The 27,929-nt window shown below is 39.2% G+C and overlaps 2 protein-coding genes across 7 annotated transcripts in view; one reads left to right on the top strand and one right to left on the bottom strand.

Annotated features, from left to right (window-relative positions):
- Positions 1-3,345: 3,345 nt before the first annotated feature.
- Positions 3,346-27,484, top strand: TMPRSS12 (transmembrane serine protease 12). 4 transcript variants are annotated; one of them, XM_044994820.1, is made up of 6 exons: positions 3,346-3,572; positions 5,661-5,859; positions 7,170-7,441; positions 9,369-9,511; positions 22,890-23,043; positions 27,145-27,484. In XM_044994820.1, the coding sequence occupies exons 1-5, from the start codon at positions 3,476-3,478 to the stop codon at positions 22,995-22,997; spliced, it is 819 nt and encodes a 272-aa protein (XP_044850755.1). In that variant the 5' UTR covers positions 3,346-3,475; the 3' UTR covers positions 22,998-23,043; positions 27,145-27,484. The 4 variants fall into 4 exon arrangements, with proteins under 4 accessions (XP_044850755.1, XP_044850756.1, XP_044850753.1 ...); XM_044994821.1 differs by lacking the exons at positions 22,890-23,043; positions 27,145-27,484 and adding an exon at positions 12,297-12,362 and having other exon boundaries at positions 3,348-3,572; XM_044994818.1 differs by lacking the exons at positions 22,890-23,043; positions 27,145-27,484 and adding an exon at positions 12,996-13,789 and having other exon boundaries at positions 3,358-3,572; positions 5,661-5,745.
- Positions 15,197-27,929, bottom strand: part of ATF1 (activating transcription factor 1) — a 31,476-nt gene continuing 18,743 nt past the window's right edge. For all 3 annotated transcript variants that reach the window (XM_044994823.1, XM_044994822.1, XM_044994824.1), the window contains 4 exons: positions 23,675-23,805; positions 19,870-20,052; positions 19,607-19,766; positions 15,197-18,104 (listed from right to left, as the gene is read on the bottom strand). In XM_044994823.1, the coding sequence (XP_044850758.1) occupies positions 17,960-18,104; positions 19,607-19,766; positions 19,870-20,052; positions 23,675-23,805 (619 nt within the window). In that variant the 3' untranslated portion in view covers positions 15,197-17,959. The remainder of the gene's footprint in view (positions 18,105-19,606; positions 19,767-19,869; positions 20,053-23,674; positions 23,806-27,929) is intronic.

Here is a 27,929-nt window from a genome sequence, read left to right as displayed (position 1 = left end):
TTGCCAAAAGGGCAGCCTGTTGGAGCTACCTGGTGGGGGCTTGAAACCAGGGTGGACCAGTAGACCCCCATCAGCTCCCCTAAGTACCCTGTGCAGCAGCCGCCCAGCAGGCTATCAATTGCCAGGCAGTTCAGCTGTCCCTCCCCACATTGCCCTGTGCTGCTCCTTCCCCTCTGCCTTGAGGCTGCTCACGGGAGCCTCCTGTTTGCTGGGGGGAGGGGGGGAACAAAGAGGGGTACTAATGTCAGAGTGTTCCCCTCTCCCCACTCCTGTACCCTATCTCCACAGAGCAAGGGGGGACACACCACAGGAGGGAGGGAGCTTGCTGGATGGAGGGAGCTTGCTGATCTACTTAAAAAAACTGTGTACTTAGAGGGGGGTCAGCATACTTAAAGGGGCAATGCAAGTCTCTCTCTCACACAGCCATACCCCCGTGTGTGTGTGTGTGTCTCTCTCTCTCGCTGCCATGCTGTGTCTCCTCCCTCCATTCGTGCTGCCTTGTAGAGTGTGAAGCTACATTAACAACGTGTTAACCCTTGAGGGCTCAGCCAACTGGTAGTTCATCATTTAGCAGTAAGGCATTCCCTGGGAAATAGCCCACCTTCTGACTCCATCACCAAAACCAAGCTTCACAATCATCATTGCTGGGTACAGTATTAAACTGTTTGTTTAAAACTTATACTGTATATTATATATAGTCTTTTGTCTGGCAAAAAAAATTTCCCTAGGACCTAACCCTCCTCCCCCAATTTACATTAATTCTTATGTGGAAATTGGATTCGCTTAGCATCATTTCCCTTGAAGTAGCATTTTTCAGGAACATAACTACAACGTTAAGCGAGAAGTTACTGTAGTTAATTTACTCACATGTAATTAATGGTCACTCTTAAGCAAAGAGCAAGACATACATTAATCCTGAGATCTCAGTACAAGTAATACTAACATGACTATACTTCTGTCACGTTAAATTTCTGATTCAGAAGTCAATCCCACGAGGAACAAACCCAGTATCTAGACATCTTTAGAAATAAACATTCTATGGGTAGGAGGTTGTGTGCAGGTAAATTACTATAATTTGGACATACTAAGTTCCAGTTTGAATGGAAGTACAACAGAATTTTGCCTGGGCCACGTGTTTCATACCATTGTCCCTTCCACTGTGCATGGCGGACACTAAAAAAAACAAATGGAAAACCCTTCTTAGTTTTACCAACAATGATATTGTGGAAAACATGGTCTTCGAGAGGTTGTGTCTATACTAGCCTTTTTGGAGAGGTCTGTCTCACTGTTGCACTGCCCCACTTACAGCAATAAGGAGATACATTAGTGTAGACAGGGCACTAGCATTTTTACCACAGTCTGTCTCAGCCAAACCTGTTGAAAGCAAGTCTACTACAGATACAGAGGCAAAAATACTGGTGAAAACTACTGCTTCCACAGCAATCACCAGTGGAACTGCCCTGATAACACATCAGTGGGAGATATCACATAAACATCTGGCATAGTCAAAGCCAAGAAAGAATACTTTTTCTCTAACTATTCAGGGAAATATCTTCAAAGTATGCCGTTTTATCTTGGCAAGTTCCTTCAAATAATCATTAGTTTATTTTCACCACCAAACGGCAATTGTGAAACAAGAGTGAAAATAAAGCTTGTGGTGGGAATTGCTTTCTATAAAGTCACATTTTTATTTCCACCCTCTATCTTGCTAGCCCTGCTCCTTTCTCTCCTGCCTTGGTTTTACACTAGTAGTTTGCTTTTACTCACCATAGGTTAGTAGGTAGGTACTTGACCCTAATAACATATAACCTCCACTCAGCTGCAAAAATTTATTGGCTAGAGGATGCAACGTTTTCTAATATTAACCATTTCCTGCTCTTTTCATAACAGTTATCAAGCTATTTTAATACATCCCATGCCATTCAGATAGCTGAGGTGGTAGTATAATCAATTTAACTATAACTTTGCTACTGCACTAGAATGTTGGAAGATTTTTTAAGCCTGTGTCAAAGTCTACCACTTTGTGTGATATTTTTATATTGTTAATTACCCAACTAGTCAAATGAGTCAGAAATTATACTAACAAATTTATTTTAGCATGAGCTTTCGTGAGCTGCAGCTCACTTCTTCGGATGCATAGAATGGAACACACAGACAGGGGATATTTATACATACAGAGAACATGAAAAGGTGGAAGTATGCATACCAACAGGCAGAGTCTAATCAATTGAGATGAGCTATTGTTAGCAGGAGGAAAAAAAACTTTTTGAAGTGATAATTAAGATGGCCCATAGAAGGTGTGAGGAGAACTTAACATAGGGACATAGATTCAATTGGTGTAATGACCCAACCATTCCCAGTCTTTGTTTAGGCCACAGTTAATAGTTTGCATATTAATTCAAGTTCAGCAGTTTCTCTTTGGAGTCTGTTTTTGACGTTTTTTTGTTGCAAAATTGCCACCTTCAAGTCTGTCACTGAGTGGTTAGAGAGGTTGAAGTGTTCTCCCACTGGTTTTTGAATGTTATGATTCCTGATGTCAGATTTGTGTCCATTTATTCTTTTGCGTAGAGACTGTCCGGTTTGGCCAATGTACATGGCAGAACAAGAAGCCTTGCTTAGTATTTGGATGGGAGAATAATCACTGAAACCCCTACAAATGGTGCAGGGCTCTGGTAACGTGTCTCACGATCTTGATCTCTGTTAAGACTTTTTGCTCTTCTACAATTACTGAGAACATTACTGATAAACACTAACCTGTAGCTACTCTGCCCAGTTCTTGTGATGCATGAATGACTGAAATCCTTATTCCTCTCAGCAGTAGGTATATCTTTGCAAAACAAAAAGGTTGGTGTGTTTTGTTCAAAAAAGTTGTGGTCCCGTAGCAATGTTATTCTATGATAGAACCATGCTGTTTCTCAAAGGGGAAAAAAGTCACTAGCGTAGTTGATGGAAACAATTTCTTGGAGAAATTAAATTAAAACATAGAATTTTCGAACCGAAAGTGTGTGGTTTGGTTTTGTTACTGCAGAATTATACCTGCATCTTCCTCTCCTGCCCCGGCCAGCCACAGAAACCAATTAACTATTGCACCCAATTGCTAAGGCAACCCCCATTCCCTCACACCACACTTCCCCATAGACTTGCTTTCTCCCAAGCCATCACCGCTGCTGCACCTCCTCCTTTTGTCCCCCTAGACAGCCCCACCCCCCCCGGTATCCGCTTCCCCTGTTCTCCCCGTACAGCCTCCACCCCTCCTTCCCCAAACTGCGCCCCAGCCCCAATCCTATTGTCCACTCCTCTCCTCCAACCCCCCCACCCTGCCTGCCTCACACCTTCCCCACCCCCGCGCCACAGCAGCAGCACGAGCCCGGGGCATGGCGCCTTCCCCTGGTGACGTGGCCAGCACCCGCGCGCCGGCAGCCCGGGAATAACCGTTAGACGCGAACCAGCCGCCATTTTGTTTGCTCCCAGGACGATGTGGCCGAGTCTCTGTGCCGCCGCCCTGGTGGTGCTGCTGCTGCTGCGAGCGGGCGGCGGCCCCGGGAGCCCGGCCCCGAGGCGCGCCACGAGCAGTAAGGTTCCGCGGCTGGGCGCGGCGGGAGGCCGCGGGGCGTGGCAGCGGCTTGGGCGGGCCGTGCCTCAGACAGCGCGTAGCCGGGACCCGCGCTGCGCGTGCCCACGCCGCCCACTGTTGGAACCACATTTTCCATTACTCTGGTGCGACACGACGGCGCTTGCGCAGAGAGGACTCCCTCCCCCCCCGCGAGTGTCATGGCCCATGAGTCTGTGCGACAACCTTCCCATGTACCTCCAGGGCATAGTTGACATAGGCCATGAATCACAGAGCAATGCAGGGCATGTGCTGGGAGGGGCCGGTAGGGTTCTTGCTGCGCCCACCTCCCTTGTGCTGCGCCCACCTCGCTCTGCTGCCAGAGCAGTACGGGTGCAAATAAATCAGGCCATAAAGTATGTGCCCCTTGGCCGAAGTATGAGGTTGGGTCACGAGAATACCATGGTTCGGGTATGAGGTTGGATGTGGAAAGTGTTTCACATGATTCGGAAAAGGATTTCAGCACTCACGTCCCCACAAGCAGTGCCTATGTGATCACAGGCATATCTGGGAAGGTTACGTTGCTGATCAACTCAACCAAGCTTTGCTGCATGCCAAATAAAGGAACCTGAATGATAAACTTGGGGAGAGGGATAGCTCAGTGGTTTGCGCATTGGCCTGCTAAACCCAGCGTTGTGAGTTCAATCCTTGAAGGGGCCACTTAGGGATCTGGGGCAAAATAAGTACTTGGTTCTGCTTGTGAAGGCAGGGAGGTGGATTTGATGACCCTTTGGGTTCCCTTTCAGCTCTATGAGATTGGTATATCTCCTATTATTATTAGAGTCAAACTGTGTTTTGGATCCCAGTGATCTGGATGAAGTGTTCTCCCAGAACCAAAGTGTTCTCAATAAGCTGAGTTTAAAAGGTCTCAGAGGGAATCCCAACATATGCTGATAGCCCCTTACATTCAGTGATGTTGGAACAATTTGTATAGTAAGGGTGCTGAGAGCCATTGAACTAAACTGTCAACCATGTATATGATAGAAAACACTTCAAGCCAGGGGGTTTTGCCACACCCCCAACACCCTGGTTCCAGGGACCTATGCTTTTTACATTTGGTATCTGTATGGAAAAGAAGGGTGGTTTAGTGGTTAGGATGCTAGCCATTCAAATCCTAGGTTAAATTCCTTGCTGTGTCACAGGCTTCATGTGTGATCCACAGTCACTTAGGGAGCTGAGACACAAGAGACTAGCTGTAAAATGGGGAAAATAGTGCTTCCCTATCTTATGGGTGTTGTATCTGAGTGCCGTAATGGATTTAGCAACACAATGGTCATGGGGGCCACATCAATAACCTAAGATAGATCAGTATCCTGGGTAGCTGACCTTTGTAAGCCAAGCTTGAAGTTAACTCTGAATACATGATAAAATGCTTCATCACCAGAGTAAATACTGTGAGTACAGAAGGCAGGAGTGTCATGTTTAGAGTAGGGAACTGGAAATGCAGATAAGCTGGATTCTGTTGCCAGTTTTGCTGCTGACCTGCTATGTTATGTTGTTTACCATACCTCAGATAATACTACGCACCCTTTGTAAAGTTCTTTGAAGACCTTGGACATCAATACAAAGTATAATGTTAAAAGTGTTTTAACATTACTTTTCATTGTTAAATAATTTCAAAATTCTTGCATTGCTTTAAAGAAGAGTTTGCACTTTTTTAAATACTTTTTAATTAAATGTTGGTACAGTCACATTATATAAGCACAATATCATATAAGATACCACTACAGTACATACTTTTGTGCAACTTTCTGTACATTTCTTAAAGGCAGTTAGTCCCTGATTCAGCAACACACTTGAGCACATACTTATCTTCAACCACTTGCTTAAAGTGATCCCTATTCAGCAAAGCACTTAAACATAGATGAAGTGATGGACTTAAGCACACACACAAGCACTTTGCTGAAGCAGGGCTCTAAATGGGAATGCAAAAAATAGTTGTAATAACATTGGTAAACCTTTTGTAAAACCCATGCAGAAAACACTAGAAATGCACAAAATCTTCATATTGCAATGTGAACAATGTAACTGGTGGTGTTTTGTTTTATAGCCTGTGGAGAGCGGGTACTGGTGGATATGATATCAGGACCTCGGATTGTAGGTGGACATGATGCACAGCTCGGAGCATGGCCGTGGCAAGTTAGTCTCCAAGTTTACCAGTATGGTGTAGGATTTAAACATCTGTGCGGTGGATCTTTAGTTAATGAGTATTCAGTGCTGACAGCAGCACATTGTGTTAGACGACAAATGTATGTATTACATTTTAATACTTCGTTAACTTAAGTGTGAGAACGGTATAATTGACCAGAAATGCATCACCTGTAACTCCCATAGCGTAATTTTAAATATCAGCATTATCCTTGAGCAAAATGGAGGACCAGATACTACACTATGGAAATCAGTGGGAGTTTTGCTAGACTTGCATGGATTGGGTTCTAAGATTGTAGAACAATTACTGAGGAGTGAACCCCTGACTCCTGTGTCCCAATACTCCCTAGTGTTGGCATCCACTCTGGCTCAGAGGAACCACTTAAAACATTCTGTGCAACTTAAGGTCATCAGTTGCCCTCCACCAGAGGGTCTGTAACTAGAGTAATTGTGTCTGGAGGTCTCTGCATCCCCAGCCTGGCTGGGTCTGGGGGCTCCACATCAACAGTGCCAACACAGAGGGCAGGCTTAGGAGTGGACTGCTGTGTTAGGACAAAAATTTTCAGGTTTTTGACTAAACATTTTAATTTTTTCCAGGAATATTTTTTCCCTAATCAGCTTTACTGTTCAGTAATCTTATACTGCACTAGCAAAATGTTGCAATATTTGGGTAGCAAACATTGCAGGGGATTTTTCAGTTTTTCTAAAGTAAGCACTGCTTTATCTCTTTTATTCTACTAGGTTGTAAAACCTTTATTTAGAAAATACTAAGAGACTATTAGAGGCTAAACTTTCATTTTACAGTACAGTAATAAACACCTCAAAAGAGGCTTATTAATCTACTGACACATCCTTAGACAGGCCCCCAGAGCGATCTTAAGTTACAATGCGTACCTCTCCAGCCCCAGAGCAGCCCAGAATCTAGAAGGTGCAAAGATAGCTTAGGGCCACTTTTGTTTCTCCCTGACTGTGAGTACTGAGCTGCACCTCTTAGAATCTCACCTCTAGACTTCTTTATTAAAGATCCTGTTTCCATTATTGTTTCTTTTACTGTCAAGATTCCATACTTCTTTCACTAAGCATTCAACATTTCTATAAAAAAATTCTATTTGGATCTTTTCTCCTAAAAAACTCACTGCTGAGCTCCACAGGCATAGCTGGGCAGCCAAATCTGAATATTAATTGAAAATATTGATCTGGATTTGCCTTGCCAAATATGAGGCAATCTGTGTTCTCAGTTCAGCTATCTCTATCATAAACTTGTCCCAAAATATTTAATATGGAATTTTTAAAGCATGTTGTCAAATGTGCATAAGCTGCCAACAAAACGAAACAGATTTTAAAGAATGCAAACAAGTAATTTATTTATTGTACCACAGATGTAAGAAATGAATTGTTGATTCTCTTTTAGGGACCCATACTACTGGAGGGTTGTGATTGGCCTTCATGATATTTCCAGACCTGAAAGACATACGGAGAAATATAGTGTTAGAGAGATTATTGTCCATTCAGAATTCCGGATAGAGACGTTTGAAAATGATATTGCATTATTTAAACTATATAAATCTGTAAGCTACAATGACTATATTCAGCCCATCTGCTTACCCTTTGTTCACATTCATCTAAACATCAACAACCAAACAAAGTGCTTCATAAGTGGTTGGGGTAGTATTTCAGAGAAAGGTAAATATTTGCTTCCTTTTTTGTTTGTTTTTTATTAAACTAACTGGTGATCCAAGAAATAGCTGATTTCAAGTAATGCAAGCTTACTTGCTGTGAAGGCATTATTTAAATGATGTGGTTTTGTTTTGAGCTTCAAGGGTAGCTTTTTTGAAACATCTTTTTGGCATTTCTTTCCTAGGTACTGCTGCCATTCATGCTCTCCTTGGCTTTATTCCAAATGCATCCTCCTTTTAATTACAAAAACCATGATGTATTCCTACTGCTTTCATTTTATCCAGAGAAAGAAAGAATTTGATGAAGCATGAAAGTGTTATTACCTGGAATAACAATACCATTAAAACTCTACCTATGGGCCTCAGTTTATTAGGATTAGGAATGATTTTTTTTGTTTTGTTAGTAAAAAGTGAAAATGAAGAGAAGAGTATTTTTCAGTGCAACTGAGCCCTCTTAAAGGAATCAGCTGTTTAGCACAAAACTTGATTGCTTAAAGTGCAGTTCTGCTAACATTGTGAAATTCTGTGTTCAGTGTTTTCATATACAATTTTCAGTTTACAAGTAAAAATTTTTTTCTACCCATCAGCAGCTCAAACTCACAAAAAGGTCTGAAAGTCAAGCAGGGTTCAAATTTCCATTTACATCACCTGTAAATCATTCTGCAAGTCAAATTCAGTTATACCCCCACTGAAGGCAACCTAGGGCTGAACAAGTGTAACTGAGGGCATAGTTTGGCCTGTAGTCTTTAGTCCAGGGATAACGTAATAGAAGGAAGAACTAAACTTGACTTCTAGATTCTTGTTTCAGTTCCCAGACATTAGCACTTAGAAAAAATGTTATACTTAGCAACAGTAAATTAGCTATAGAAAGATTGAGACTATGTAGGGCTCTAAATGAGTAGCGGGGCTGGTCGGTCTGCACGGGATTCTCTTCTCTCCTGTCTAAACACCAGGGAGCACAGACTCAGTATGTACAGGTAGTAACTTTCATAGTGGAGCTGTCTCCCTAAGGGAAGATACAAGGGCATCTGGGGTCAGATGAGCCTATGAGAGACAACACGGCCCCTGCACTTTGAAAGTGTTCAGGTCTAAGTACTAGTATCTCACATGTTTCTTCAGAATCAGAAAGGCAGATGTATCAAACAACACCTCCACCCCGATCCTGCAATGACTTATGTATGTTGTCACAGCCATGGTAAAAATCCCCCTGCTGGACACACCAGGCTACTGTTTTTGGATTCCAGGCCCATATGCTTTTAAGCTTCCTGAGACTGATCAGACTCCAGGCCCACGCATAGGGTATAGATCCTCCGTTTCACATCGCTTCTGAGCTGAACGCCCGGTCTAACTGCATCTCCTCCATGACTAGTGTCATCTCCCCCAGACTCCCCAGTAGCTTAGCACACACTTTTCCAGAGTTTCACCTTGTAGGAAACGCTGGCTTACAGTTTACCTCTTCAGGGACATGATAGTGGAAGCAAATAGACCCATTAGATAGCACAAGACAAGAACTATATAGCTCCAGACTAAACAATAGAACACCTGTACACCATTCCCTGCCTCACGTTAGTTCATTCTGAGTCTCTGTTTTTTCTAAAACCCATCGCTAAAACCTTTTCTTTTTGTGCTGCTTTTGGGGAAATTCCACTCCTTCAGACCCCAGACCCCTGCAGAGAAGTTAGAGAAAACTGGTTCTCCTAACTTCAGCCAGCCCATTGGCCCATTTGAATGGGCAACCATCGCGATTTAAAGACTCTCCTCCATCTTAAAGCCAAATAGTATTCATAAACTCTGCATAGACATATTCCCCAAATTGTCACGTTCTTAATTTTCAGCACGAGTAGTCTCACTGAACTGAAAAATATGTGCACAAAAATGCTATAGTTGTAGTAGCAAAATGTTCCATCTTCTATATGTTCTATGTTCCATTACAGGTGAAGGCTCACCTATATTACAAGAAGCTCAAGTAGACATTATTCCTTCTGATATTTGTAATGGTTTTGAATGGTATGAAGGAATGGTTAATAATAATATGTTTTGTGCTGGCTTTGAATCTGGAGGTATCGATAGCTGTCAGGTAAGACTGGAATTTTCTATTTGTAAATGTACTGTACTGTCCTAGCCTGCTGCCATGGAAATTTGAAGTCAAAACTCTCATTGGCTTCATTGGGACCAGGATTTGGGCATTAATACAGTAAACAGAAAACAAAGGTCAAGTCAGAAGAGAGAAATGCATCAGAGAAACAAGAGGAAAGAATGATGATTTTAGAGAAAAATAATCTGAATTTTAAAACAGTGATACACAGTAGAAGGAAAGACCAGGTTGACAGAAAGAAGGAAGAACAAAAACAAGACAAATTGTTTGTTTATGCAATGCTTGACACAGAGATTACAATAAAATACAACAGGTATTATTTATATGTATATATGTATATATAAATAATATTTATATGTATATATATGCACAAACTGTGCATATATGTATATTAAACCTCTATCACGATAGAACGCGACCCGATATAACACAAATTCGGATATAACGTGGTAAAGCAGCGGGGAGCCCCAGGCCCTTTAAAGCGTCACCCAAGCCCCCTGCTTTACCGCGTTATATCCAAATTTGTGTGGAGCCCCGGGCCCTTTAAATCACCACCCGAGCCCCGCTGCCAGAGCTCTGGCAGTGATTTAAAGGGACCGGGGCTCCCCACAGCAACTGGAGCACCGGGCCCTTTAAATCACTGCCAGAGCTCTGGCAGCGGGGCTCGGGCAGTGATTTAAAGGGCCCAGGGTCTCACCTGTAAGGCGGTGAGATTTCTTGGTCCCCGAGGACCACATTATACCGGGGTAGAGGTGTATATAAAAAAAACAATCAAAATCAGGAACCATTTCCAAGTTCAACTTGGAAATGGTCCCTGATTTTGATTGTATTTTTTGAGTATTATATTATTGAAGATCGCCACATCCAGGGGGCAGAAAAGAACTGCCTCGGCTTTGGTCACCCCCCTCCCCAAACAACTGTGAGTGAAATTAACAAGGATGCCAGAAATAGCCCCTAATTCCTGGTTCAGACCACAGAGTGAACAGCTAAGTTTAAACTGTTCCTATGCAGGCAGCAGGCTACCTGGGGAGGCTTCTCCCTCAGCCAGTCCCCCTGGTCCCTGCTACAAGCTAGAGGGGAGCCACTGCAGCCCCTGCTGAGTGGGGGGGTCGGGGGAATGCGGAGCCTGGCCACCTCGGGCAGCCTGGCTGGAGGAGGAGAGGGAGAGAAACAACAAACAAACGTGACAGAGAGTTTTCCCTTTCCAAGCTTTTATTAGCTTTGAGTTTAAATTTTTTGTTATGCAGCCAAAAGAGGTGAAAGTAAGCCAGTACTGAATGCTCCACTTATTTGCCGGTACACTACTGCACCTTTTTTTGCTGGTACTCTGTAGGGAGCCGTACCGGCTTACTTTCACCTCTGACTACGTGTGTAGTGATGATTTTCACAATGGTATTGCCCAGATGTTTCAAAGTCTTAATACTATGATTTTGGCATCAAACTGATAAAATTTCATAATTGTATGCAGTGTTGTAGCCGAGCTGATCGCAGGATATTAGAGAGACAAGGTGGATGAGGTAATATCTTTTGTTGGACCAACTTCTGAGAGAGACAAGCTTTCGAGCTACACAGAGCTCTCAGATGAAGAACTTTGTGTAGTTCAAATGCTCAACTGTGTCACCAACAGAAGTTGGTGCAATAAAATATATTACCTCACCCACCTTGTCTCTCTAGCATTTTGGTCAATTTCACGGTCATAAGATTTTTAAAATAATAAATTTAACTTTCAGATACTTAAATGTGAAATTTCATGGTGTTGTAACCATGGGGGTCAGAACCCAAAAGGAGGTCATGGGGGGAAGAGGGGTGTCACGGTATTGCCACCCTTACTTCTGTGCTGGCACTGGCTTCAGAGCTGGGCACCAGAGATCTGCGGCTGCTGTCTGGGCACTCGGCTCTGAAGGCAACACTACTGCCAACAGCAGTGCAGAAGTGGCATGGTATGGGGGGGATCCTCACTTTTTTGGGGGGCAGGGCTGGCCTTATGGTGGCCCAGGGTGCTGTGGTTGGGGGGTTTCCATGGTCACCTCTCCCCCAACACACACAGCCAGCCCAAACCGCCTTTAACTCCTGAGCACTGGGGCGCTGGGCCCAGAGCCAGGGAGCACCCTGGCTGAGGGCTCCTATCATATGTCAGGCTCCAGCTGCTGGTCCTGGACGGGCTGGAGTGGGATAGGACTTCCTTTTCACCTGCAGGGGTCTCTCCTGGGGCCGGATCAGACCCACCTCCAGGAACCTCCCCCAGCTGCAAGAAGCAGTGCAGAAATAAGGATGACATCGTATGGTACTGCTACCTTTACTGCTGTGGCGCTGCCTTCAGAGCTGGGTTCTGACAGCAGCTGCCACTTTCCAGCTACCCAGCTGTAAAGGCAACACAGAAGTAAAGGTGGCAATATCGCAAGCCCCCCAACAATAGCCTTGAGACCCCCCATGCCCCATTTTTGGTTTGGGACCACCAGTTTGAGAAGTGCTGGTCTCCCCTGTGAAATCTGTATAGTAGAGGGTAAAAGTACACAAAAGACCAGATTTCATGGTCTATGATGCGTTTTTCACAGGGCCCTACTTATTTCTTTTCTCCGCACCAGTCATGATTTTATAGATCTCTCTCATATGCCACCTTAGTTGTCTCTTTTCCAAGCTGAAAAGTCCCAGTCTTATGGAGGATACTTACTGTACTGGTCTGTTTACACTGCAAGCGTTATGTAACCAGCTCTCCATATGGAATACACAGCATGCAACTTTGTACAATGACAGTACCTCTCCACAGAACAGATTACGATTCAATTCATGCCATAACTGATACAATGGACCTGGAAGACATTAATATAAAACTTTAACTTGATTTGATTCATGCTAGTTTTACCATCAGTATTCAAGTCAAAGGGCATTAACTTGCAAAAGGACTTCAAGGTTTGGGCCTTAGAGTGTAGATATTGGGCCCATTAATATGAAAGACAAGTAGTTTATTTCTATAATTAAAGATGATGATGTATTCACAAGTATTGTCTACCATCTTATCTTCTTCAGCAATCTTCCTTTGAACAGGTGATTTGGGAATTGATAGGCAGATTATGAGCCATTACTATTTATACAGTGGAACTCAGCACTTATTTGCATATATGCATAATTTAGATAGATAACTGAATTTAAATTCAGTTATTAATTTGTAGACATGTAGCTTTAGAGTGATCTGAATGCTGGAATGTAGACCTGTGGAGGAGATAAATGTTTAAGAACTTTAGTAATAGAGACTATAAGAAACCTACTGTAGGTATGATAGTCTGACCTGGTTAAGGTTACCAGATGCAAATTTATCGTGATTCATCCATATATTTTGGATATAAATGTTTTCTTTTTACCATTAGTAAACATTAAATAATTATAATCTTAATTCTAATGTCTGCGCCTCAGAATTTCATAATACTAGAAATAACTGTGCAGGGGGGTGTCATTTTTTTCTTGTTAGGGAGATAGCGGTGGACCATTAGTGTGCTATCACCTGGATACCAGCAAATATTATCTGATAGGGATTACCAGTTTTGGATTTGGATGCGGCCGACCCAAACTTCCTGGGATCTATGTACGTGTGTCTCGATATAGAAGGTGGATAAAAGCTCGCCTTTTGCTGGCTAGCAAAGCCACCAGGACCCTGAGCATTATACTTGCTCTGATTCTCTTGACTGTGGGGTGGACACACACATCATTTGGTTACACTAGAGACTTCAGGGGCCTCTCTGAGATTGCCACATGAACTCTGCATGAACAGGCAGCCACGCATGACTTTTATGAATAAGTATCCTTAATGAATGTGTATAAATGCTACTTGTTTAGTAAAAGGCATTTTTTTTTCTTTTATCTAGCTAACTCACCTATGTACACAGCCTGTAATAAAGCATTTTTTGAACTATTATCACAGGTATAAGTAAAAACTATGCACAATAGAGAAAGATATTGTACAATTGCATTAGTATATTCTGTGGGGCTTGAACTTTACAAACATGATGAAAACCAGCCTGTTTTCTAGAATGTTGTTACAAGATTATAGTTGTTGTTCATTAAATAAAGGACCATTAAAGAAAATGTGCATTACAGTGGTTAGCGGGCACAGCATAGCGGTCCCTTGTTTGTTAAGGTAAAGCAGAAAATGTATAATTTAAGCAAATCATAATGTGTTTTCTATTCTAGGCTTAAAGGGACATAGTCATGTAAGTGATTTTTCAATACTGTAACATCTTAGGATCTTTAAAATAAAATGTATTTTCCACCAAGATTGATACAGATTTTGTTTTGTTTGTGGAAAAAACAATTTAACTGTTTCATGTCCTGGCATGTTTGTGCACCAGAATAGTCTTGTCAGTAGAGTTCTGTAGAAATGGTTTGGGGTTAAAAAGGACACCCCCATCACCTTGAAATCTAGCTAATAAAAATTGTTAAAAGTAGTTTCAGGTAAATACATATGCCCAAGTCTCCTAAAAGTGTGTGTGGTTTTACAATCATACTTTTCTGTTTTGTTCTCTCTTGAGACTGACGCAAACAGGGAAATGTTTAACAGACTCTGCAGTGGGAACAGTCCAACTTCCAAGGGGACTTCACCTGTTTCCGCCTGTGTGGTCCACGCCAAGCATGCCCAATCAGGTCTCCAGCTGTCACCTGTCTCTGGGCAGGGACCCTTGTCCCACCCCCTTCTTACTTGGGGGCTTAGGGCTGCAAACTCCCATCATACACTACAATATTCCCAGCAAGTCAGTCTGCCTAAAGGCCAGCACCTGGACTGTGCCTTCTCTCGGAGGACAGTGACAGCATTTTTACCAGGTACCATGCAGCTCTTTCTCAGCAGAGTACATTTATTGTAAGAACAAAAGAGCATACAGAGGAAACATGTACAAACGGATAATAGTTCCTGTATGTATGTTAAAACCTTACCAAAGGTCACCCATCAGTTTTATGGGGCCCTCGTAAGCCAAAATCTTTCCAGCTCCTCCATGAGGGTTGTGGCCTCTCTTACACAGAAGGTTCTGTTTGCTGAATCCAAGGGAAGGCCCTGAGTCAGCTCAAGCTCAGCTTTTTATACAAAAGCCATGTCTCTGAGTCTCTCTCTGGAAAACCCAATTTTAATCAATATATCCAAACACCCCATGGGGCAGTGGTTCTCTGGAGTTGCTTACAATCCCCAGGATAATTACCCTCCACTGTTTTTAGTTCCTGGAGGAGCTGTGATAACCCTCCCCCATGGAGTAGAACACAATAAGACAAAACCATTCATAAATTCAATACTGTGGTCCCCAAAGATACTGCAAAGGATTGCAGTATCTGTGACAGGAACTATGCAAAAAGTATACAGAAAACAAAAATATGTTTTTTTTCCAATCTTTCAATTACAGTAATGGTAGGTGTTGATTTTTAACAACAGTAGGTCGAGTGTTTACGGATAGAAGGGGACTGTTAAAGTTAACTTGTGCTCCCTCTTCTGGATCACTAACAGCAGAGCATACAGTATTTTCTAGTTTTAGGTAGCTGTTGAGGTTTGTTATAACAAAAAAAAAGCTGGACCACAGAAGATACTCTCTACATCATGATTTTAAGACTGATTAAATTTTGGACCAAAGTTACTCAACAGCAGCCCTTTAACTAAATAAGTTGTGATTCAATAAGTGAGGAACATTAGAATTGTATTTTGGGGTCTTTATTACTGCGGTCAAGAGTTGCAAGCACCTATTTGTTTCAACAAGTCTTTACAATGCATATGATGTATGTAGCTATGGAGGTAACCAGACCAATAGTATTCAGTGTTAAACCCTTTCCAAAATAAGTTCCTCCTGAAAAGTAATCACTCAAGGAACAAACCAATATGACCACTTCATATTTCCACGATAAAGAATATACCTATACTGCTTCTTCCCAAACCCTACTACATCAATAGAATAAAACTGACTGATGTTTTTCTCTCTGGCAATAATAAAAGTCATTCAGCTGCAAAACAGAGCAGGAATCAGCTACTATTTTTTGTACTGTAATGATACTTGCCAGTTGTTTCATTTAAAAAAAATCCTTTATCACAAAAGAAGAAATTTTAAAAAGAACAGCAATGGCACAGAGTTGGGAGCAAAATACCACAAATAAGAGTTTCAAGTTAGTTTAATTTACAGGAAAGCCATGATTAAAGCTTCAATATTGACGGTCCGAGTCTGCCTGCAGACCCCGAGTCTGTCTCCCTTTGAAGTTACTGAGAGTAGTGCATACATATTCAGTGGCAGAATTTGATCAAAGAGCCCAGTCCTATTGAGGTGCTCATTATCCTGAACTCCCATTGTCCTTAATGGAAGTTTTGAGGCACTCAGAACCTCCTAGGATGTCATCTTTACCCAAGCAGGGTTGAGCGCCAAGCATGCAAGTTTCTCTAGTGCTGGGCAACAAATGCATTTTAAACATTTCATAAAGATTTTTGACATGAGTAGGAATTCTAATGTATATTTCAGTTCTATTTAAAGCAACTATATAGCAAACAATATCCCATAATAGCCACATGTGTTATATTAAACTTTACAAATACAAAATATTTATCTAACCCACTAACAACTCAGTTGTGGAATTCAGAGTCTGACTGCTTGGTAGGAAGCGCAATATATATAGTAGACTAATAAAATAAATGTTGATAGACCTTATATAAACAACATACAAGGAGAGCAAATACATTTTTAAATTTCATTCAGGACTGAGCTAGCACAACTCACTGATGTCCTTACCACATTTTAGTAACATAGATCATGGCATAATTCCCACTGAAATAATGGAAGCAGGATCCAATACTAACTACAGAAAATAGCATATTCACTGTTCATGCAATAATCATGGTCACATAATATTTTATTTATATTCGAGTCCTGATCATATCAAACATCCTTTAACTTTTACTTGAAAGAAACAAGTCAAAATGATACATACTAGAATCCCCGATAGTATTTTTGCAGTAAATTCAAGCATATGTGCAGTTTTTACTGAATATGGAAAAAAAATGCTAATCTGTTTCTTTTTCCTCAACAATATTCCTTAGGATTTATTTTTAAGATCAGTTGCTTACAGAGACAAAAGTAATTCAAAATATTTTCTACTCCAAAGAGAATCTAATTTTACTTTGTGCTAACCCATAAAAATATATAATCAATAATCTGAGACACAAAATATCTATTTGTTTACTAAAAGGAACTGTATAAACTGTTAAAATATGCATATAAACTCCATTTTAGAATTTGTAAAGGTAATAGTTTACTTATAAAAATATACCAGCCATTAACTATTTTCAATAGAGTATTTTCTTACAAAGATGCCATTACTTCACAAAATATTGCCTACCTTACAAAATTAGTCTGGTAATTGTGCACTTTTATTTTTTTAATTTATAAACCCTATATTAGAACTGTATTAAACCCTTTGGTATGTATCTTTAGCTTTTCATTTTACTGTGTCTTTTTTTTGGTCTGTAAACTTTTTAATTAAGCATAGTATGATCTCCAAACAGAATAAGCAATGCATGTTCAGTTGTATATATAATCAGCACACAATTTATTTTTCAATTATAGTTTATCACACCCAGTAACCACGAACAAAACTATTTAAGAAGCATTCTCTGACAACTTTTGTTCAGCTATACCCATTCTACCAAACTGTTGGTTTAAAGTAATTGAATGTGTTGAATACTCTTAAGAAGTCAACATCTTATTCATGTGCCTTTGACATCTTTCAGGGGTAGGCCTGAAAAATAATTTTCCCATTGCCTTCTGCAAAACCTCTCCAACTTTGATAAACACAGCAAACATTTTACAAAAAAAACCAAACCAAAACAAAACAAACCCCACCTTTAAACAGATTGCCAGCTGAGAAAAGTAAACATAATTTATACTTTTAGCAAAGTATTGGCTTCTCTTTATCTTCTACACCTGTAAGTTGGAATTTACAGGTTGAAATAAAAATATTTACATACAAATAACCGAAAGAAAAGATAAGGATCATAAAACAAAAGAAATTAAAACCTATACTGGTTATATATGTTGCTAATAATTTTCAACTAATGGCAAGGATTCCATCTCATCCACATTTTAACTGTAATCAAATATTACTGCTGTTACCAAATTAATTTGTAGTTCAGGAAATTCAAATCACTTGTCTTATAAAATGTGCATGTCCTTTTATTGCCGATGTAGCCTTGATTTTAATGATGTTTCCAGTTCTGCCAGCAGTTTTGTTGAGGTTTTCTTGTTTCCTTTTTGTAGTTTGTCACTAACATGTTGTAAATAAAATCTTTATAGTCTTTAAGTTGTGAAATCTAGGTAGAAAAGTTGCATTTTTGACCTTTCATTTAATTTTAAAAAATTCGGTATAAAAAAATTCCCCACAGAAATTTAGACAGTCCACAAAAAGTTGTGCCTCCTTTTCTTACACATTTTTATGGCAGTAAAGATCTTTCAAAGTTTTTAGCTCTTCAATTAGAGTTTTGTTTTGATTTTCCAGGACCGCAACTCGATTTTCCAGACATTTAACATATTCTTTCTTCTTTCTACGGCATTCTCGAGCAGCCTCCCTGAAATCAAAAGGCGGAAGTGTCAATTACTGTATATCATTAGGTGTTCAGTCACATGTTTTGCTTTGAATACTGACTCCATCTGAAGCTACCATTCACACGTGGGGAGGAGATCTTTACAGAAAACGAATTTTTCTGTTCACCTCACATGAAAGCATTGACTGGTCAAAGAAAATGATCAAAACAAAGCAAAAAACCCTAAACATTTTGTTTTTCTACAGTTAATGGCCTTTTCACTAAGAGCATCAGAAACTTTACAGTTTGTTCTATGAGAAGCCAAAAATACAGCCCTGGTCAAAAATAATTTGTTTCCAGAAAGTTCTGGGCCTCATGTTTCTCAAGAATTAAATGACATATACTACCCTAAATAATGAACACAGATGGCAATGGAAGTTTCACTCTAGAGCAAATAGATTGAAAGAAACATATGTCAATATATATGCAGAAAGAAAATTAAAATGAGACATCTATATACACACAAGAGTAGTCTGAATTGAATATTTAAAAAACAAGGTTAGGATACTCATAAAAGAGAGGTTTTATTTACTTACAGGCATTAGCAAAGCAAATTTAAAAACTACAGGGCAGTTCAAGGAATGTGTGAAATATTTGGTTAAACAAAAACTGGTCAGCTTACAGGAAAAAAAGTTCACATTTTTTCCCAATTTTTCTGGGACAAAAATCTTTAATATGTTTGGGTCTAGCGTTCTGACATTTTCTAGTGACACTGGGTGTAGGATAAATAATACGTAGGTGACACAATTACTAAACTTATATGGGATTCAGAATTTTGGATACGTAATTCTAGTTTTTGCTAAATATCAAGGAATACTGTCAACTTGAAACCAAGAAAAACATTAGAGAAACAAGGTGAATGAATCTTTTATTGGACCATCTTCTGCTGGTGAGAGAGACAAGCTTTCGAGCTACACAGAGCTCTTTTTCAGATCTGGGAACTAACCCATAGTTACTTATCTTGTCTCTCTAATATCCTGGGACTGATATGGCTATAACAACACTGCATTGTTAATTACACAAAATTAAGTGAAAAGTGAGGATGCTTCTAGTCTTTCATAGTATAGTAGTCTTAAAAGTTACTCAGCTATAGTGGGTAAAAATAATTTTCAGACAGAATTGTGATTTTAAAGGTGACTGTATACCTTTAAAAAAAGAACAGGAGTACTTGTGGCACTTTAGAGACTAACATGTATTTGAGCATAAGCTTTCGTGGGCTAAAACCCACTTCATCGGATGCATCCACTGCATGCATCCAATGAAGTGGGTTTTAGCCCATGAAAGCTTATGCTCAAATAAATTTGTTAGTCTCTAAGGTGTCACAAGTACTCCTGTTCTTTTTGCATATACAGACTAACACGGCTGCTACTCTGAAACCTGTATACCTTTAAGTTTTTGATATCTGAAGTTATATTTTAGCATGATGTTTAAGAATCTGATTGAAGCTATGAAGCTAGTTATATAGCAGTACATGGAAACTTACATACCTGTTCTTCATGAGCCTTATTTCTCGTTTCAACTGTGGATCATCTGTCTTGGTTGTCTGAGACGTAAGGGTGACAGGAGAGGTCATCACTACTGTCTGTGGGAGGGAAGTGGTTGTTGGTGTGGTGCGGATCTGATATGTCTGCATATCTCCTGATGCAGCTGTTAAGACAGCAGAATAAGTTAAATTAAGAGGAAAAAATCTTAGAAAGCTACACTTTTATGGGAGACAGTATTCCTAATTTTTTTTGTAATGCATACTCACTCTGCACTACCACCTGGTTGCTGGGCACAAGTATCTGCTGACCATCAGATGTTTGCGCATACTGCAGTATTGTTGTCCCAGGCTGAGTGCCACTAGCATTTGTCATTGTTAATGTCTGCAGACCCTGCACACCATCTGTACCTGAACTGGCCAGCTGCAGTGCTCCATTTGGGGCAATAGTAACTTCAGTGAAAGAGAGAGAAAAAATATGGTAGATACAGAGAAAATATTTTCCTTCTGTGTACTAAGTATATCCACTTCCAATAGGCAATCACCTATCTGAAGTTGGTACTTTAAAAATTAGCCCCACAATTTTGTTCCATCTTTAAAGACTGATTTGAAGTCATGGGGCAGTCAGAAACACTGTTGGGTTAAAACCATATATTTACAACAAAATGTCCTTACATATGATACTAACATCCAGTAGGCTATTAAATTGAATAAATTTAAACAACCTAATTTATTTTCCAGGATTCACACAGTTTGTTTACTGTTTTGTATTTCACATAGCTTGAAGATTGAAAAGAGACATCAGCTTCTGGTCACTTTCAGGGTCATACAAAAATACAAAGCTGCAGTGTTTGAGTTGCAAACACAAAGGGAATACTTAATGTTTAAAAAATTGCTTTACACTTCCTCCCCCATAACGCCATAGAAATGTCTACTAGCCTCAGGTTTTATAAAACCTCGCTTATGCACATTTTAAATTTTGGACCAAATTTGACACTTTTGGTTTCACTGCAATATAGAACATATAGACGAGGGGTAGGCAACTTGCAGCACGCGAGGTGATTTTCAGTGGCACTCACACTGCCCAGGTCCTGGCCACCGGTCCGGGGGGCTCTGCATTTTAATTTAATTTTAAATGAAGCTTCTTAAACATTTTAAAAACCTTATTTACTTTGCATACAACAATAGTTTAGTTATATATTATAGACTTAGAGAAAGAGACCTTCTAAAAATGTTAAAATGTATTACTGGCATGTGAAACCTTAAATTAGAGTGAATAAATGAAGACACGGCACACCACTTCTGAAAGGTTGCTGACCCCGATATAGACTAAACTAGCCATGCCAGTTATAAGCTGCGCCGGCACTAAGGCTGAGATTTGCGTATATATTTATACATGAAAAATTCACTATGTGGTAGAAATAGTGCTCCCTTCACTCCTCCCCACCCTTTGCTACTGCCCAAACAGCTCACTGTTGACTGACTAGATTGTGACACCGTCAAGTGGTGAGATTGTGACATCAGTGGCGAGTGACACAGCGGTTAGGGGAGAGGCTGGTGGTAGAAGCAACATATTTTGTAACTATTGTATGTGGACATTTTTGTAATTAAAAATAAATGCAGAAAATTTCCATATTTGCCTGTATTTTCATTTAGCCCCTAAAAAAACAACACAGGGGCCTGATTAAAAACAAAAAAACATCAACCAGCAACTCCTGTTATTCTTAATACGAGGAGAAAGTGTCTTTTTGTTAATGGGAGCTGCTGGGCGCTGCTCACATTTGAAAATCAGGCCACTTTATTTAAATGTTTACATGGGAGCTGAACTCTTCTGCACTTTTGGAAATCTCCCATACAAGCTTTTACAGTTTTTCTCTGCTTCTCCTATTTTTAATACTGATATCAAAACAAGGTGAAATATTAAATCCCCATGTAGTTTACTAGCTCACCCAAATTGTTTACGTTCTAAACTACTTGAGATTTTCCAATAGATATTTTCCAAGAATTAAGTGTATTAATTTTCTCCAGGATAAACAAGTTTATAATTCTACAATGTCATTTAAGGAGAAATTCAAGCTTTATTTGATTAAAGAAATTATCTAAGACTATAAATAAATGTCTTTATTTATCATTTATAGGACATTTTATTGTTTTAATCACTTAATGGATAAGTTGCCCCTAGACTACTGTTACCCTGGAGCAAAATATATTTTTAAAGCGAAGCATGTACTTTGAAAATGAACTGAAGATCCAAAATAGCCATGCCAGTCATAGACTGCACTGGCACTACTGCATGCAATATATATATATAAAAAAAGGAAAGAAATATATATTTTGGATTTCTTTTAACTACAGAATTTTAGTTCATTTTTAAGTTGCAGAAGTTTTGAATCAGACTCAATTTAAAATAGCATGCTTACTTTTAGTAATCCTGGATTTAGTTGGCAAGTAAATATGTTCAAAGTTTGGGGTAATGTGACAGATCATTTGGTCTCTGGCAACAGTTTACACTTCATACAAAGTAGGTGCCTGTACATGGGAATTGTTAGGTTAAAAGGCCAATCAACAAAAGAATACAGACACATTCTAACATCGTTAGCCGGGAGTAGCTGCCATGCAAAGCATGTTCAATCATTTTGACTTGTTAGGCTGGCTAAAGGGCAGACAAGATCAACATGACCTTTGAAATGTTAGATTTAGAGCAAGGAAGTTAGAGGATCCTTCCAGAACTAGAAGGGGGAATGACAGCAGGAACAGAGGACAGCAATCATTGTATGGAGAACTAATTTATTTCTTGCATCTGAAGAAGTGGGTATTCACCCACGAAAGCTCATGCTGCAAAACGTCTGTTAGTCTATAAGGTGCCACAGGACTCTTTGCTGCTTCTACAGAACCAGACTAACACGGCTACCCCTCTGATAATTTATTTCCCTGAGCTGATCAAATAATACTCTGTTGAAATGCCGATGTGACTTCCCACCCCGATACTATAATCTCTCACATTTGAGATTAAAGTCGTCACTGGGTAAAAATGACCAAGGCCTTTCAAGAAGGGGAGGTCCTGGGACACAGAGAGGGAAGGGTGTGTCCCCTGGATGCAATCTGACCAAGGTGGTCAGTGAGGAAGAATGTCTTTCTAGAAATGAGGTATTTTCTGTTACTACAGCTAATAGCTAAAGTTAAGATAAGACTAGCTAATCTTTTTGCAGTTTCACGACAGCTGTTATGTATACTGTTTCTTTTGTTTATTTATTATTTTCTTTTGCTATTCTTAATCTTGTTTTAATTAGATCAGTTGTAGTCTTGGACTGTTGTTTTGGGGAATTTCATGCATATCATGGCAGAGAGAATACCTTCAAGAAGAAGGAAGGGGTGTCTGGAGCAGCAACCCACTTTGACTTCTCAGTCAGAAGAGCACAGACTAAAGGAGCCCTTTCCAATAAGGTGTGTCATTTGCAAGGATGAGGGCATAAGGAAAACACCAAAGCACCATGGGGGAGAACCAAGTTGAAAGGGATGCAAGTTCCAGATTTTATAGGAAAAGCACTACAGCAAACAATTATGACAATTACTAAAAAAGTGTAATAAGTTATATTAGAAAGGAAGAAATTAATCGACGAGGAAAGTTGGTCTTGTGATTAAGGCACTTAACTGAGAGTCAAGAAATCTGGGTGAAATTCCTGACTCTTATCATCAGCTTCCTATGTGAGTAGGGCAAGTTACTTCACCTCTCTCTGCCTCACTTCTCCATCCGTAAAATGGGGATAATAATGCTACCTTACTCCCACTTTTTTATTCTACTTATATGGTAAGCTCTTTGGGTCAAGGATGGTCTATCTCTTACTATGTGGATGTACAACATCTAGCACAATGGAGCCTTGCTCTCACCATGGGCATCTAGCCACTACTTTAATTCTAACAAATAATGATAACTACAATAGCTATCATTTGTATTGCCAATCCATCCACGAGCTCATCTTAGTGTCAAATATATGAGATACACAAAATTATATGGGGGAAGGTTTATATTGTAACAGAAGTATGTCTAGTTGGGTGTATATTTAATATAACATACTGTACTGTCCAGTGCTGGTCTGGTAGATAGGTGTGGGAACAGACATAGAGGTGACAGTAGAGACACCAGGACTTTCATCATCTCCTTTTCTATCTCGTGCGTCTTCGGACGAAAGATCTTTCAAGATTTTTCTATGGAAAAATTTTTTCTTCATTAGCACTTGTGAAAGCAAAAGATGGCAAACTGGTTGGCAATTACTCCTCTGAGTACAAATTTTAACAATATTTGCTGGCAAATATTTCTCCACCAGTGACAATTTTTAAATTAATCAAACTACAAATGTAACAGAGATAGAGCACCTAAAACCAACATAGTTATAGAAACATGGTGCTAACATACATAGCTGATAATCTTTAATAGCATTACACACATTGTTACATACAAAAGACAAATCCTAGCTTGTGGTTGGCTGAAAAAAGTCACGTGACAAGTCAGTAAATTTGTATTGTTACCGCCTCAGAGGTAATTTGCTTATATATTTACATAACATGACCTCCTCAGAGGTAAACAATATTGAAGTCTGGAGCAATGTTAACCAATTGGACTGCATATGCAAATAGGGGTCACATTAGATTCCATTTATAATATCTTATAAAGGATTAATAAATTAAGTTTTTTTAATGGCTAATCAATTGTTATAGATTGCTATAGAGTCTGACAGAACAGGTTGCTTATACCGATCTAGAACACACAACACTCATGTCTGTAACAAGTTTATAATACCTATTAATCATTTATTAGCCCTTTATAAATGGAATCTTAATATTAAGTGTGACCCAAATATGTACATCTTTACTGGCTGCAGCTGTGTTCAGTCAAAACTACTACTGTTTACCCTGGAAGAGCCAATCAGAAAGCATGTACCCATCTCTGCTTCCTGACTGAATCATCAAACATTAATAGCTACTTTTCTGCTTGTCTAACTTTTAAAAAAAATCATGCCCTTAACTAAGAGATTTCTAGGCATTTTGGTGACTATATTTAACCAAACACATATTGACTTAATATTTACATGAATATCAAAATTTGTTGTGTTTCAGGGTAATTATTGGCTTCGTTTCAGATATCATTCTGGGATCAAGAAATCCTGATGCTTACTTTAAGAGAAGCCAATATCTACTAAACATATGTTCTCAATAATTCTTAGCAGATATAGTCAACAAAATATAAAATATATTATCAATAGTACTATCATGCTTTTGTAATAAAGACTGTAAATAAGCAAAGTTTGAAATAAAAATTGCATATAGGAATTCTTCTCTCCAAACTTCAAGTAATCGTATTTCTGTAGTCAAGAGTTTCTTATTTCTTGTTCCTCATTCAAAAATCTGAACCACTTTACTTACAGTCAAAGAGTAATTCAGTATTAAACCACTTGTATATGCAAGTGCAATGTAAGATTTTTCAATCATTGTCTTCTAAAAACCTTAAATATTTTAGAAATAAGCCCTCTGTAGTGACAATTTTCATAACTTACAATACATTGTAATAACCTGTAGTAAAACATTGTGCTGGAAACCCATACATAGATGTTTTAAAGTAGTTCAAGCAAATTTTTTCTTTCCAATCAGCCTTGACAAAACAAAATGCACTTGTGCATGTCAGATTTTCTGTATTGTTTCTAGCAGTACAGCTGCATCACTTCAGTAATGGGTGCATCAGAGTTTCCACCATAAATATTTTCCAGGGGTTTATAACTTGCCTGTTAGTGTTCTCCCTAGTTTAAAACCTCATGCTCTGATTCACACAATAACTGGGGATTTATGTCTGTCTCTCTAACTCTAATCAAAATCAATTTGTCAATTTTGGTTGTTGTTAGAATAAAGTGGAAACAAGTGGGATGCTTTAGGAATTGTTTTTTAATTCATTAGTTAAGTTTTTTTGCTCTGTGATACAAAATAATATGTTTCACTTATATAGTGCATTTCATCCAAGGATCTCAAAACTCTTTAATAAAAATACTTAACTCTTGTACAGCTCTTCAAACGCCTAGTGCACTATATAGCTCACAATACCCTACGAGAATAAAAGCTCCCCATTTAACAGAAGAAGAAATGGAGGCACAGAGAATTTATACATCTTGTCCAAGGTCACATAACGAGTTAGCGGCCGTCCAACAGGAAAGCAGAATTCTTGACTTCCAATCCCATGCTCTCACTGCTATGTATCGCTTCCACCTAAATTATGTGCACAACTAGTATTTTCCCATAAAGTGTTCTTTGAGTGAGAATTGTTGACCATTCTTTTTTCACTCTGACTTTTTTGTGTGCGGAACTGAAAAAAAAATAGTTTAATGTAAACAGTTTATTTTGGTATTTAATTTAAGAGGAAAATAGAAGAGAGAATGGGGGTAAAAAAATAAAAATGAGAAGCACCGGTGGAGGTAGGAATAACTGCCACTCCTTGGGACTTTGGGGTAACTTCGCAAGCTTTAATTTGTAAATTTTTCAGAATATCCAAGTAAAAACTATAAAAGTTTAAGATGCATTATGCTTTTATTTCTTGGTTTATCACTTTGAAAAGTACAGAACACTCCCATTTAGCCAGATAGCGTAGGGAACATCAGAACCTTGGAAATAACCAAGCATTCAGATAAAAGGAAGTGCTATTAACTAAAATAGGGCTACACTGTGGAATTGGATAACTAGACTTTTTGGATAACTGGAATTATACTGTATGTCATTTGAAAACATAACAGTGTTCTACTCAGTTCTTCTTTTTAATAAAATAGCAATAACTAGTATGGTTAAAGTGATAAAACAACTTTTCACTATACAATATCATCCTGGAGTCTGATCCTGCAGTCCTTATTTAAGCAAAGCTCCCCTTATAGTCAATGAGAACTTTGGTTGAACACTGGGTTAAAAAATCAGGTCTTTAGCTGATTCCGCACAATAGAATTAAACTCACTAAACATCTGTGCTTCAACAGCAAACACATAGAGATGTTTTATATGTATATATATAAAATCACTTTCTTACACCAGCAGTAAATTTAGCCCAGTCTGTTAGAAAGCGTTGGTTTTGCGATCAGCTTTCATTTAATATTCTTCATTATGGAAAAATAAAATCTAAATAGTTGCTTCAGTTTATTGTGTATCACCAAAAGCAGAAATAACTTTTGTATAAGCAGATACAATACATATTTTAGGGGAATAAAAAAAAAATTCAGAAGGCTGATGAGATATAGGGAGATAACTGATGGAAGCTGTGATTTTTGTTAGTGTTTTTAAAAGCTTCTAATAAAAAAGACAGTAAAAATGTTTGTAAGGTTGAGACACCCTGTACCCCATGTTCACCACTTTTATATGGTTATGATATATTTTAAACAAAGTATGCCTTGTGAGGTATCATTTGAAAACTCATAATTTGCTGATTATTATCATCCTGTTGAAATGTGTGTAACATCACTGAATGTACAAATTTTGAGATTTTGCTAAATGATTTTACTGAAATATGTTGTCGTTCTAGGTAATACCCACAAACCAATTTATCCAAGACAAAGACACACTAGCATGGCAGCAACGTGCTAAAGGGACATTACCGGCTTAATTGGGCATCAACCAGTGGGGCAGAAGTTATAAACAAGACATTTACATTTCATCCCAGAGATGGTTCGAATCTCACATACGCAGGGGACTGTTTGTCTACACCCCGACAGGGAGGTAATCCTCAAAGAGAGGAGGAGGGTATAAAACTAAGAGACAATGACCGCCACATCACCTCTCTCTTCATTTAGGTATTAGCTTACAGGTTTATCTTTTTATTTCTTTTGTAACCAATTCTGATTTTTATGACTTATCACTTGAAATCTCTTAACATGTATCGTTCTCTATTTAATAAACTTGTTTTATTGTTTTATCTAAACAAGTGTGTTTGGACTGAAGTGTTTGAGAATCTCTACTTAGGATAACAAGGCTGGTGCATAATCATTACCCAGTGTTGGAATGACAGATGTACTATGAGTTTACACTGTCCAGAGAACTGAGCAGTGTAAGACACACATTTCTGAGGAACAAGGCTGGGACTGGGGATATGCAGGTGTCTCCCTGTAAGTAATTTATGAGTGGCTAGTTAATAACACTCAATACTGTGTAGCTGGGAACAAGTTACATGCAGGAGGCTGCGTGTGGGCAGAACCTGAAGTGGTTGTTCACCAGCAAAGCAGTGTCAGAGGCATCCCAGGTTAGAGAGTTAAGGGGGCACAGCTGTTTGGAAGTCCAGATTGTACCCTGGGAATGTCACAAAGATACTCA

Source organism: Mauremys mutica, chromosome 20, assembly GCF_020497125.1.
Source record: "Mauremys mutica isolate MM-2020 ecotype Southern chromosome 20, ASM2049712v1, whole genome shotgun sequence".
In the NCBI taxonomy this organism is placed as follows: domain Eukaryota; kingdom Metazoa; phylum Chordata; order Testudines; family Geoemydidae; genus Mauremys; species Mauremys mutica.
The sequence above is the reverse complement of the archived record's forward strand: the minus strand, read 5'-3'. Positions and strand labels throughout refer to the sequence as shown.

Excerpts from the sequence above, each read along its gene's own strand:
- TMPRSS12 (XM_044994817.1), top strand. The coding sequence starts at position 3,476 with ATGTGGCCGAGTCTCTGTGCCGCCGCCCTGGTGGTGCTGCTGCTGCTG. Across the intron at positions 3,573-5,660 it reads CCCGAGGCGCGCCACGAGCA|CCTGTGGAGAGCGGGTACTG; the intron begins GTAAGGTTCCGC and ends TTTGTTTTATAG. Across the intron at positions 7,442-9,368 it reads GGGTAGTATTTCAGAGAAAG|GTGAAGGCTCACCTATATTA; the intron begins GTAAATATTTGC and ends GTTCCATTACAG.